General features: G+C 37.3%; 1 protein-coding gene and 2 non-coding genes across 3 annotated transcripts; 1 reads left to right on the plus strand and 2 right to left on the minus strand.

Annotated features, from left to right (window-relative positions):
- Positions 1-2,088: 2,088 nt before the first annotated feature.
- Positions 2,089-7,195, plus strand: LOC145567620 (uncharacterized protein At5g01610-like). Its single transcript, XM_081626944.1, has 3 exons — positions 2,089-2,350; positions 5,855-5,909; positions 6,636-7,195. Exons 1-3 carry the CDS (start codon positions 2,264-2,266, stop codon positions 7,004-7,006), a joined length of 513 nt encoding a protein of 170 aa, XP_081483070.1. The 5' UTR covers positions 2,089-2,263; the 3' UTR covers positions 7,007-7,195.
- Positions 7,196-7,619: 424 nt separating this feature from the next.
- TRNAM-CAU (transfer RNA methionine (anticodon CAU)) lies at positions 7,620-7,705 on the minus strand. The gene is given in 2 exon segments: positions 7,620-7,655; positions 7,668-7,705. It is a non-coding gene; the product is annotated as a tRNA-Met (tRNA).
- A 74-nt stretch (positions 7,706-7,779) lies between these two features.
- TRNAG-GCC (transfer RNA glycine (anticodon GCC)) lies at positions 7,780-7,850 on the minus strand. Its single transcript has one exon. It is a non-coding gene; the product is annotated as a tRNA-Gly (tRNA).
- Positions 7,851-14,164: the final 6,314 nt, after the last annotated feature.

The following is a 14,164-nucleotide window of genomic DNA, read 5'->3' on the forward strand; positions in this document are numbered from 1 at the left end:
GATATATCAAAGTGAATCAATAGGTTTAGTCAGATCAATAATAATTATATGTTATTATATACAAACTTTAATGTATTGAATAATATTATTAAGCTTATAATACGATTATAAGAAGAGACATGTAATTTAACTTAATTTTTTTATTAATAATGACATTACAATATAAAATTCATTCACATCCTCAAACAACAACTTATTAAAAATATTCAAACTACAAATCAGACCTTAAGTACATTAAAAAGAACAATAAAAAAGGAATTATTTGAAATCAACCAACATTACGACTATAATCAACCATACACTAATACATTAGTCTGAGGGGAACAACTTCTTCAACAAAGTGCTCCTTAATTCTTGATCTTCCGAAGATAAGTTTGGCTTTGAATCGAGGTGTTTAAATAACTCCATATTAATTTTTCTTTGCTTCCTTGCTTCTTTCTCCCTTTCTAGTTGCAACCTTGTAAGTTCAACTTCATTTTCTGATTGCCTTATAAGGTTCATGTTCTGGGCAGTGTCCAACCATTGTTGCCATGCTCCACTTGGCATGTTTGGCACCTTGCTCTTTCCTTTATTTTTGCTAGATTCGTTGCTAGAAGGAAAGCCTGAATACCCAATATCACCACTGGTTGGTGTTTTAGGGTTTGATGAAGAGGAGTAGTTTCCAGCTTCATTGATACGAGATCTCTTTGAGTCACTTCCTTGAGTGGATGTCTTTTCCTTGCATTTTTTAACAACATCTTCACTTGGTTTCCATGCTTCATGTTGTTTTAAGATGTCCCAAACATGCTTGTCTTGAAAGGTTTTAGAGCATAATGAAGACTTTGTTTTGTCGTTAGCATATATACTATATGCTAATTTCATAACATCTTCATCATTCATACCACTTCCCTTTTTTGATTCAGCATGAGCATGTGAGCCACAAAATTTAGAACATGAAGCATTAATCCTTCTCCAACGGTTTCTAAGTTGCTCCGTACCCCTCATTTTCAACAAATCTTCTCGTGTTACCCGATCAGTACCTTCTTCGAAACACCTTTGTTTGTATAGTCTAACATTATTATACATTTCCTCAATTTTCCTCCAAAAAACATCCCCCTTTTGGTTAGTGTTAGTTTTTTTATTTTGACTAACCTCAAGCCAAGCCTTCACAAGAACCACTTCTTCAGCTTTTGACCAAAAAATTTTCCTTCTATCTTGATTGCCTCCTTCATTACCTCTTTCATTACCTTCGCCTTCTTCAACTTCTGGTTCATTTTCGTCATCTGATGCATTCGATGTGTATGAACAATCGAAACTCGGAAATGCACCATCACCTTGTGACATAGAAAAATGTTGAGACATGGGAAATGTTGAATCAATTTGAGAGATTTGAATATTTTCAAAAGATGGGATAACATTTGGAGAATTTGAATAATTAGGATTTTGTGGTGGTTGAAAAGGAAACGGAGTGAAAGTACTTGGATTTGAGAAATTGAGATTTTGTGAACCGTAATTCGGAAAATTTTGAAAATTTGTATCTAAATCTGAGTTGAGATCAATTGGAAGATTAGAATAGTAAGGTTGAGGATTTGGATTATTTTGGGGCTGTGATGAGTTATGAGATTTTGTGGATTTTTTTTTTCTGTTAGATTTTGGAATGTTCATCTTAACACAATTTGCTAATAAGAAGAGTAATTTTCACTTAAAAAAAAGTTGTTTCAAAATACTTCAATATTGGGCTCATTTTATAGAGAAAAATAAAATACAGCCGTTGGTGTATTTTTTTTTTTTTTTAGAATTGTATTTTAAAAATTATGGCCGTTACAAAAATTACAACGGTTATAAATTCAGAGCAAATCTCAACCATTGATATTTGTATTACGTGTCAAAATCTTAGCCATCCATGTCAACTAAAAAGCAAAAAAAAAATTGCATGACCATATACATAACCGGTTATTTGAATAACCTGGTTATTCAATTGATACCCCAATAATTTCTCTCTCCTCAATATTTTATTAATATTTTCATTTTCTCTCTCTTAATAACCACCCAAATAGTTAATGGCTGTGGGTACTCTAAGTATAGATATAGATATAGATTTATTAATGAACGTGTTACGCAATCACCTCTCTTTCTCTCTCCTCCACCCTTTCTGTTTTCTCTCTCAACAATCAAAATTTTGCAGGAGCCCTAAATTGGAGCTCCAGAAATTAGAAAATTGAAAAAAGGGTTTTTTTTTTTTTTGGTCGAATTTGGAGGGTTGAATTTATTATTATTATTAAAAATGGACCAAATTTTCAATAAGGTTGGATCTTACTGGTTGGGTCAAAAAGCCAACAAAGAGTTCAATTCCGTCGGCGATGACATTAATGTAAGCTTCCCCTTTATAATTTTCTTCATTTTTTGGTGAATTCAATTTCTGGGTTCTTTAATTTGACGATTTGATTCATACCCTTGTTGATTTTATGCTTAATTTTGGACCCCTTTTGCTTAATTTTGTTGATGATGTTATTAGCAAGCTTTAATTTGGATTTCTTTGGTTATGATTGTTGTGTTTCTGAATTATGAATGATTTGGTTCATTTGTGAATTTGGTGTAATGGGTTGATTGTATTATAAGATGTTGAAGAGCTGATTTGTTTGATTTGGTTTATAAATGGTTGGATTATGATTTACGCCAATTATCTTTAGATTTTGAGTAGCTGATTGCTTTGTTTGAGTAAAACGCCTAATCTGTTTTTGCATTTAATGTTTTTGTTTAGTTGAATTACTGTTCTTAATTACTGTTGTTGGCTGTCTTTGATACGAACAATATAGTGGCAAGTATAGAATATCTAGATGTGAAACTTTTCAGTAGTTCTGTATCTTTTGTCTTGAAGAAAACTTATTCACACATTCTCATAATGTAGATGCCCTGACCCTTGAGAGTCGACAACTCCGTATCTCCGTGATTGTCGAAAATCATTGAAAAGCTGTACGATATGTGAACTTATGTATGGTAATGTGAAATTATATGGAATTTTAGTTCAATTTATTTATGAGAAATTTTAGATCATTTATTTATTTAGGTATATGTACATTTTTTCTAAGTGCTATGGCGTAAGCATTGTGTTTAGGGTAATATTCAGAATGCAGTGATGATCCCCTTACTCTAGTTCTATAATTCTTCTTACTATTTCAAAGAGTTCAGAAAATTGATTGTAATAATTACAAAGCTGCCTTAGGAATTCAACTTCTAATTCATTGTGTGCTCATCTAATTCATTGTTATTGCACAAAAGAACAGAAAATTGTACTCGATAAAGTAATATGGAGTACTTCGTACGTTTTTTTTTTTTATTTTTTTTTTTTTATGATGTTTAAGATACACCACCAATGCTCTATTGGAGGTTGTTTATATAGTGCATTATATTAATGTATTGATCACTTAAGCTCTATAAATTAAATGCAAGAAATAACTCTATCAAGAATCTATTAGTTTGTATAGGTGATTCATGATTTGAGTGATTTATATGCTTAAGTTCTTTCGATTAGAAATAATTGGCTAAATTGTGATGATTGCAACATATGACAGTATCTCTAGAATATGAATACCAGGTCAAGGTTCTGCTGTTATAGGTTTTCAAAGCAGTGTAGTACCCTGTAAAAATTTAGAGGTGCACAATTATCTTGCCAAAGTCTTCTGTTTTTAGAATGAAGGGCATGATGAATTGTTTTGGATAACTAAAATTATTTAAATGTACTACATTAACTTTTCAACACTAACCAATACTTTTAGATGGATTACCTTGGTGTAAGGGGAAGTCAATAGTATGTAGCCTTACTTATGCAGTAACAGTGAGATGGGTTGCATTAGACCCTTATTTGCCGGACCACATCATTTGCGACTCCACAATAAATAAGAAACACAGTATTGATCCATTTGGTTTAATTTATTATGATCTCAAAGTTACTGAAATTGAACCTATCATGTTTACTAGAAATGGAATATAATATGGTCAAATCTAGATTGATCTAAAGATCTGGTTCTATCATAATAGTATTTGGAATGAATATGAGCTAATTGGGTTATCATTAATTCTAGTGTTGTTCTTGTATGTAAATTATAATTGCTTTATTATATTGAAGGTTAAATCTGCATGAAGCCATTGAAAAAGTAAATTCAAAGCCATTTGAGTGCTGAAATTGAGTTGTAAATATATGAATCTAATAAATTTAGGTACTTTTGTTAGGGATTTACGTGGGAAGATATTGAAAAACAGTTCCGAAAATTTTCTATTTAAAACTACTTTGCATGTTAACCTCTAGTACAAGCAAATTAATGACGAGTGTGATTCAATTTGTGTAGAACATTGCGACGGAAAGTGATTTATGGAATATTTTTTAGCTTAGTTAGGATTATTTTGAATCAATACTCAAACATTTATTACAACATTGCTTCTTTTATCACCATGTGTACCATTTTTCCGTTTTCTCTGCTGCTTTGTAATATTTCTTTGAGGGGAAATTATCTTCTCAAATTTGTTATCATCAGTCTTCCTATGGTCTATAAATTTTATAGTGGGTAATGGAGTGTAGGGGGGGAGAGGTTAGAAATTCACTAAGCAGAACAACTATTTATGGAAAAGTTTATTGAAGGTTATCATGTAGACAACTAGACACTGGTCAATACTATGAGGACACCATGCAAATTTAAATAAAAGCCATATGCCATATAGAAGTTCAAAATACAAAAACAATTTACTAAGTATTACCAAGATAAAGTGGTGGAATAATATATATTATGCCATATACAGTTCCAATGAATGTTCTGATAGCTTCTTCGTCCTCTTTAGATAAGTGAAAAGGTGTTGGAGGGGATTGGTAGTACAAATAGCCATATTTAGCGTAAAGATAAATGAAACGTCATTATGCGAAGGGTTTTCCAACCTATAAGAAACCACGCAGATTATAGTTTAAGAATGAAAACCATGTGCAATATGTCAAGAATATATTAAGGAGTAATTGTAAACAGAGGAAAATCTTTCTACGAGTAGTTTTCAAGGCTTTACACCTTAAGTGTGATAAAATTAAGTCACTGGAAATTTTTAAATCAGATGCTGAGTTCTTAGTAGTAATAGCCGAATAGGACAGGCATCAAGTAATACTTTGCATTAAAATTTTATAAAAAATTTCTTATTTGATGCTTGTTTAATACCAATGTAAGTTCCTTACATATATGTTCTCATCCCTTTACCATCATTTATAATGGCAGTGGTCATAGAAGTTGCACCATGGCATCTTATGGAGGCTCTTGACTCAAATCTGGCGTGGCTGCAGTAATGCAGTCTCACTTGATTTGGCTATTTATTAAGTAATCGCTACAGATATTGCAAACATTAGTATTATGGTATAAGTACAGTTCTCTCTTAAGTAGAGTTCATTGAAAGTGAGAGATTTCTTTTTCCTTGTCATGGCAGTGCAGAATATCGTTCATAGAGACTTTGAAACCTTCATTACAACAGTTAATAGCTGTCTCAACTAGTCTAGCAGCAAAATCTGAGGAAGGGCAGCATAGATCTCTCTCTCGAACTTATGTTGTTGGAAAAGAGCTAGGAGCCAGTAACTTGTACGGATTTTTGGAAGTTGAAAAAAGTAAAACGGACTTTAAACTACTCTTATGCTCATATCTCATGATCTCCTCTTTCATCTCTTTGCATGAGGGTTTCACAAGTCCGTAATATTATTACGAGCTATGTATCTAAGGTCAAGTTGTCAAATAGGTCTTTTATCTTGATGTGGTGATTGATTTTTATACATGATTTGTGTTTTATGTATGCAATATATACTTAAGCTGGAATGTTTAAAGTCTAATGCTTGCTTGTTTTCTGTAATTAGTCTCTGGGAAGCAGCATTGGGGATAGCACCAAATGGATAGTCAACAAACTCAAAGGTTTGGAATGCCTTTACTGCTTTACATGCTCGGTTTTTTTTATTTCTTCTGCTCTAAGCTTTCGAAATTGCTTTCCAGCTTGAGGCCTTACTTTGGTTCCTGTTTCTTTTGTATGTCTTGTTTTAAAAATGAATATATTGTGCTTCTTCATGTGCTACAGATATATTCCATTGCTTTCTGCCTTCTGACATTGTCTATCTCATGCTTGAACTATACCATGCTTCTTTCTTATTGAGGTGAAATCATATTTGCTCAACTGCTGTCTAATGGTCATGGGGACTCGATTTGGGGGAAGGGGCTGGGGTTAGAAGAAGGACACTAGCATCAGGGTCTAGATTATAGCTTTTCTGCAATATGGACACCTGAACACCTAGCAAGCTACAAAACTGCTTTTCTTTCCTAGCCACCCTCCCCCCAATAAAGCAAACCTTTGTTTGCCTAAAATTTAAATGTGTCATTGCTTTCATGTTTTCTTTTTAGTATATGTAGGTTTATATTGCCACATTTTTTCAATTATAATTATTAGAGTAAGAATTGATTTACTTAGAAGCACTCAAGGGTAATGTGAGATAATGTACCTGTAATGCGGCAATCTGTTTCTACCTAGAAGTTCTGTGTGAATTTTAAGCGAGCTGATTCTTCTGTATTTCCTTATTTGTTGATTATAAGACTCCAATACCTTTAAGGCACCATTTGATTCTAAAGAGTAACGAGTTAATTTTGCAGGGAAGATGCAAAAGCCATTACCAGAGTTGCTAAAAGAATATGATTTGGCAATGGGAATCTTCCCAAAGGATGCCACCCACTATGAGTTTGATGAGAGGACAGGAAAACTTACAGTATATGTACCTCAAGTCTGTGAAGTGGGCTACAAGGACTCATCGGTTTTGCGATTTTTTACCACCGTTACTGGGTACCTTGAAAAAGGGAAGCTTGCTGAGATAGAGGGTTTGAAGACAAAAGTAATGATCTGGGTTAAGGTGACTGCCATTACTTCTGAAGGTTCAAAGCTCTATTTTACGGCTGGGGTGAAGAAAACCCGCAGTAGGGAGGCTTATCAGGTTCTTCGGGATGGAGTAGGTGTAGATAAATTCTGACCTGAGCTCAAATGACATGATATATGTTGCTTGGAATCTTTATCCAATGTAATGTAACTGCGAGTACATCTAAATGTAATTTAAACCTCTAGATTGTTGTTTGTAACTTAAATGTGCTTATGTCTGTTCCGCATATGCCAATGTTATGTATGGATAAAAGAGCTCTTTCTCTGCCATAATCTTGGCCAATTTTTGGTACATGATCCTTGACTAACTATTGTTGATATGTAGGTGTACTGCAGGAGAAACAGGGTGAAATTCACCCGGATGATGAATTCGGTGAATGTAAATCTTAATGGCTTACTATTTCGTTATTCTCCGCTTAACCATATAAATAATTTACTTCAACTTCTATTTCAACAAGGTAAATGCCTTTTTTATGTCTACGTTGAGTACTTGTTTTCCCCCATTGAGTACTTCTTTTCCCTTTTCGGATGAGATTAACCATTTAACTTGAGTTTATCAATGGGCTAGAAATCCTATATTGTTTTATAAATAACAAATTTTGGTTTAAAACTTATGTAGTAATAATAAGTTGTAACTACAACTTTTCACACCCTTAATTCTTAAAAACAACATGTGTTTAAAAATGTTAACCAAGAGAAAAAAATGATGGGGTGAGAGAGACTCGAACTCTCGACCTCAGGATAACTCAACAAGCTATGAGACCTACGCGCTAGCCAACTGCGCCACCACCCCTTGCTGTCTACTTTACTTGTCATAAGATTGACAATGAATAATGTATTCAGCTCAAAAACAAAAAAAAATAAATCTGCACCAGCCGGGAATCGAACCCGGGTCTGTACCGTGGCAGGGTACTATTCTACTACTAGACCACTGGTGCTTTGATGTTTATTGGTTAAGCTATTAATTAATTTTATCTGAGGAGATTTGTTCATAGTACATGATATTACTTGACTTCATATACCAGGTCTAATTTTGATCGTTGCTTCTCAATAATTTTTTTTTTTCGAAAACGAATATTATCACGTAAAGTAGGTATTATTAAAATATCTTTTTTTTTTTTAATTATTAACTTGATTATATATATATTTTTTTTGAAAGGTAGCATGATATATTTAATCGAATTTGCAAGTGTGTCAAATTTCAGTGTGTTAGTTGTTATAAAATGGATAATGTATTATTGAAAAATAAATTACATGATCAAGTAACTTTCGTTTCGGGTAAAATTTTTTTTTTTAAAAAAAAAAAAAGGCAGATAGAAAGAGAATAATGTAAAAGCAGTGCTTAGCATTACACAATCATGCATTGATTATCTATAAAGGTTGAGACTTGAGAAAAGTTTTGGTAAGCATAGTTGAAGATGCTATTACACCGGTTGTTCACCTTGCTACTAAGGTCTAACGCTACGGAGTACTTGTTAACGGATTTAAAATTTTAAGAGAAATGTTTCAATTGATAAGAAGAGCTTTAACAAAAATTAAATGTGCCAGACTAGTGTATAACATTGTGAAGGTGGTAACACCTCACTCTTTTTCTTATTCTTTGTAGAAGATAGTATGGCTGCAGTCTGATTGGTAAACGGTTTAAAATTGCAAGATTGTTGATGAATTTGTATGGTAAGGAAAACCAATGTTCATTACGATGGTAATGAAACTCTATCCCATATATGTTTTATACTTCCTAAATTTTCATTACAATTCAATACTACGTAATACATTCTATTGGTTATGGATAGTAATGTAGTTTTATGAAGAAAATGAGGTTATGGAGCAACACCTTTTATATACACCTGGATGCACAAGACTCAAACCTCGCTACCTCACTCATTTTGCTTCAACCAATCAGGGGACCACAGACTCCCAGAGACAGATCTTGGTGTAAAGCTCCTCAAGGCTTTGGTTATACCGAGTGTTAAAAAAAAAAAAAAAAAAAAAAAAAAAAAAAAAAAAAAAAAAAAAAAAAAAAAAAAAAAAACCAACATCTATGATTTTAGAAGATTTGGCCAAGCATCACCGGCTTTTCAAAACTACAATTAGAGGGTTTCAAATGATTGCTTTAAAGCTTAGTTTAGGAAGAGAAAGCAAATTCTTTGGAGTCTAACTGGTGCAGTAGCATTTAATAAGGGCAAACTTTGTCTTTGCATAACTTAATGAGGGTTGCAATTAGAGGATTTGTCACTGCATATAATATCACTCTTTTGTTTGTTATTTTCGAAGAAGAGAAAATTATAAAGTTATCAGCTAGAAACACAGCTAGTACAAGAAACTCATGCCTTCAAACACAACCTCTAAAGCATTTTTATTACCCCTTGCATTATACGAAGTATTCCTTAGATAGCAAGCGATCAATCACAAGCACACTGATTGACCGTCAAAGATTCAAGTTATATTATTCCAACAGATATCAACTAGCAACGTAGGTTGAATAAAAGAATCATACAAAAATGTCAGTAAAGAGCCCTCATTTGATACACAAATTTTGACATCAAAATGATTTGATCTTGTTAGTTCCAACAGGGCATTGTTCTATATACTATGATTACTATCATCGCCTAAAAGATACCTGATAAGTGATTGGTTTGCTTCTTTATTTCTTTGTAGATTCTGCAACTTCTATAGGATTTTGCTTAGGAATTGGTTGAATCCTCACGTATGGTTTTCTAGTTAAAGTTTCCCCTTTCAAAGCGGCTACATATCGATCATTTGTGTCTTCCTTCCGCTGTAGTTCTGCTAAATATTCACCCAGCCTCTCTTTATTTACTTGTCCCATCATCTGAATCACAACAACAAGCCATACCTTCATAATTAATCTCCATTTTAACCAAAATAAAGAAAAAAATAAATTAGACATGATAAAAGAAAATTTAGGGAAAATAAAAAGGAAAGAAATAGAAGGGGAGATGAACTTTAGAACTCATTCGAGTGAATCATGTTTGAAAAAGGGAGGAGAAGGGAGAGAGCGTCAAATTGTAGGAGCTTACACAACCCATGAACTATTATGCAGGGAATCAGCCTAAACCTGATATCCGCTTCACTTATGCTAGAAGGCCCAAGAATTAGCTGGAAGATTGCTGAGTTGTCAGGTGGTTAAATTCTGTTTTGGGGAAAAGGGTAGGATGGTAATCTTGAGATAAGTTTGTTAGGAATTTGTTATTTTTGGCAGGCATGCTTAAGGTGTGCTTAAGTTTGTTTTATGGCTTAATTTTGGGGGTATTAATAGGTGATTGGTGTAAGGGAAATGTATCAAAGAAATTATTTAAGAAGTGTGTTTTAGGAGAGCTCCTTCCTCTCGAAAGAAGGCTTGTATTGTTGAATACTCTGTTCAATAATACTTCTAGCATTCCCTGGCTGCCATTTTTACTTCTCTTAGCTTGTTGTCTTGCTATCCTCTTACTAATCTCTAGCAAATTGGTATCAGAGCAGTGACGTTCTAAGTTGGGAAGGAAGATGGCCCGCCTGAATCACGGTCAGCGTCTGGATTTGTTGGAGCAGGAGATCTCTAGGCTGCCATCGCGCGTTGCTCAGGAGATCACCACTGCAATGGCGACATTCAAAACGGACATCAATTCCCAGATTTCTGCTGGGCAAGAGAAACTCGATTTGCCTCTTTTCGATGGTACTAACCCAGATGGGTGGATCCTCCATGCTGAGAGGTTCTTCCATTTTTACCGGCTTAGTGAGGAAGATCAACTGGAGGCCGCTGTGGTGGCGCTCGACGGTGACGCGTTGCTGTGGTACCAGTGGGAGCATAGGCGCCACCCTCTGTTGATGTGGGAAGCCTTGAAGCAGCTGCTTCTCCGTCGCTGCAGATCCACCGCAACCGGCACTCTTCACGAGCAGTGGCTCGCCCACCAGCAAACCAGTTCGGTGGCAGATTATTTGCGCCGGTTTATTGAACTCTTGGCTCCGATTGATGGACTGCCAGAAGAAATTGCTAAGGGTCAATTTATAAATGGGCTAAGTGAAGATATCCGGATAGAGGTCCGACTCTTGGATCCGATTACTCTGGATCGGGCCATGGAGTTGGCTATGCGCGTTGAAGAGAAATTGAAGCTCAGCCCACGGCCCAAACCTGCTAGTGGCTTACCAAGTTGGCGTACCCCTTTTCCAAACCAACGAACCAACCCAAACACATTACCCAGAAACCCAGCTACCCTAAACACGACCCTAAACCACCACACCACCACCACTCAGCCTTTCCCGAACCAAAACACTCTGACTACCTAAAAAAAACGGCGAAATAAGGCGGCTCTCCGAGAAGGAGCTTCAGCAAAAGCGAGAGCAGGGCTTGTGCTTCCGTTTTGATGAAAAATGGACGATGAATCACCAATGTCAACGTCGCGGCCTGAGCGTCCTGCTCACGGTGGATGACGAGGACGAGGTGGATGCTGGTGAGTTTTCCATGGTCGAGACGAACCCAGAAGAACCCATTACCCCTCAACCAGACCCGTATTTGACCCCGAAGTCTCGTTAAGCTCGGTGATGGGACTGACTAGTCCTAAGACGATGCGCTTGGCCGGAGTAGTGAATGGGAGCTCTGTGGTGGTGATGATTGATCCGGGTGCAATCCATAACTTTATCTCCTATGTCGCTGCCAGAATTTGGGTCTTAATCCCACGGAGTCCAGAAGTTTTGGGATAACACTTGGTACCAGAGAGGCGGTGCAAGGAGAGGGCGTGTGTAAAGGCGTTTTGTTGGATCTGCAGGGTGTTGTCATAGTCGAGGACTTCCTTATCCTGCCGTTGGGGAGTTCGGATTTGATTCTTAGCCTTCAATGGCCCGAAGAAGCTTGGCACAATCACAACCAACTAGAAAACTGATGGTAATACGATCACCTTGAAGGGTGATCCGCAATTGGGACAAACTGGGATTTCCCTGAAAGCAATGTTCAAAAACCTGCAGAAGGAAGGCCGTGGTTACTTGCTCGAATTGAATCTCTTAAAGAAGGCAGGGGACGAGGGCCTGGAGTTTCCTCTAGTTTTCCAGCCTCTGGTACAGCAATTCCAGGAGGTTTTTCACACGCCCGATGGATTACCCCCACACCGGCAGATTGAGCATGCCATTGTGTTACGGAGTGGTGCTAACCTAGTCAGTGTCAGACCGTACAGATACCCACAATCCCAGAAGGATGAAATTGAGAAGTTAGTCTCGGATATGCTCAAAGCTGGGATAATTCAGACTTCGACAAGTGCTTACTCCATCCCGGTTTTGTTAGTTAAGAAGGACGGTTCATGGCGTTTCTATGTCGACTACAGGGCCTTGAATAAAGAAACAGTTCCCGATAAATTTCCAATCCCCATTATTGACGAGTTACTTGATGAATTGGGGGGTTCGACAATTTTCAAAAAGCTGGACCTAAAATCTGGGTACCACCAGATTCGAGTGAAATCCGATGACATACATTGATACATAAGACGGCGTTTAGGACCCATGAGGGTCATTACGAATTCCTCGTAATGCCTTTCGGTTTGACCAACGCTCCTGCCACTTTTCAGTCTCTTATGAATGAAGTTTTCAAGCCGTACTTACGTCAGTTTGTGTTGGTCTTCTTTGACGACATCTTGGTGTACAACCCCTGTGTTGAGACTCACAAAGAACACTTGCAGCAAGTGTTGCAAACTCTAGCCGACCACCAACTCTTTGCCAACTTTAAGAAGTGTGAAGTAGGAAAGCAAAGGGTGGCTTATTTAGGTCACGTTATCCCGGCTGCTGGGGTGGAGGTGGATTCTTCCAAAATTCAGGCCATGCTAGATTGGCCTCCTCCTACGACCTTGAAGCAGCTCAGGGGGTTCCTTGGTCTTACGGGCTATTACCGGAAGTTCATTAAAGGCTATGCTCAGATTGCCTTGCCCTTAACTGATCAACTTCGAAAGGAGAATTTTGGGTGGACGGAGGCTGCTACTACTGCCTTTAATACTCTCAAGTCTGCTATGGTGAATGCACCCGTCTTGGCAGCACTTGATTTTTCTCTGCCTTTCGTGGTCGAGACAGATGCATCAGGACATGGATTGGGGGCTGTTTTGCTGCAAGCAGAGCACCCAGTAGCGTACTTCAGCAAAGTTCTGGGTATCAAGAATCGGAGTAAGCCCATCTATGAGAAGGAGCTGATGACAATTGTCTTTGCGGTTGAAAAATGGCGACACTACTTGTTAGGCCGTCATTTCATTGTTCGTACTGATCAGAAGAGCCTAAAGTTCCTTTTGGAACAAAGGGAAGTGGTGCAAGTTTACCAAAAATGGATTAGCAAGTTGTTGGGGTATACTTTTGATATTCATTACAAGCAGGGTCCTACCAATAAAGTGGCAGACGCACTCTCCCGACAACATAACCCTGACATTGAGTGTGGTTCTGTGGTGACTTCCTGTGGTCTTCGTTGGGACTATGTGAAAGCTTTTATAGAGAAAGATGTCGTGTTGCAACGGTTGATCTCGCAGCTTCAAAAGGGGGAGGCCACATCAACGTGGTTCACCTTGGAGAATGGTGTATTGAAATACAAGGGACGGATAGTGATCCCTAAGCAATGTGAGCTGACCACCAAGTTGCTCAGAGAGTATCAGTATCATGACTGGTGGGTGGGCACGCTGGTGACGTCAAGACTTACCATCGTTTGGCAGGTGAATGGTTCTGGTTTGGGATGCGCAAGGACGTGGCTAAGTATGTCCAGCACTGTTCCGTTTGTCAGAAGAACAAGACCTCTACCTTGTCTCCATTGGGACTTCTCCAACCTTTACCAATTTCGGAGAGGGTTTGGGAGGACATTTCTATGGACTTTGTCGAAGGTCTGCCAAAGTCTTTAGGCTGGGATACCATACTTGTGGTAGTGGATAGGCTAACGAAGTATGGGCATTTCATACCACTTAAACACCCTTTTATTGCTCAAAGTGTGGCGCTGAATTTCATGACTGAGGTCGTGCGGTTGCATGGAGTTCCCAGCTTTATTGTGTCTGATCGGGATAAGGTCTTCCTTAGCATTTTTTGGACTGAGTTGTTCAAGCTTCAAGGTACTCAGCATTACGGCTTACCATCCCCAAACAGACGGCCAAACTGAGGTTGTCAACAAGGGTGTGGAGTCTTATTTGAGGTGTTTTGTGAACAACAAACCTCACACTTGGGCTCGATGGTTGCCTTGGGGCAGAGTACTGGTATAATACCTCGTTCCACACTGCAACCAACTATACTCAGTTCAAGGCTCTCT

Source organism: Chenopodium album, chromosome 11 (assembly GCF_948465745.1).
Source record: "Chenopodium album chromosome 11, dcCheAlbu1.1, whole genome shotgun sequence".
In the NCBI taxonomy this organism is placed as follows: Eukaryota; Viridiplantae; Streptophyta; class Magnoliopsida; order Caryophyllales; family Amaranthaceae; genus Chenopodium; species Chenopodium album.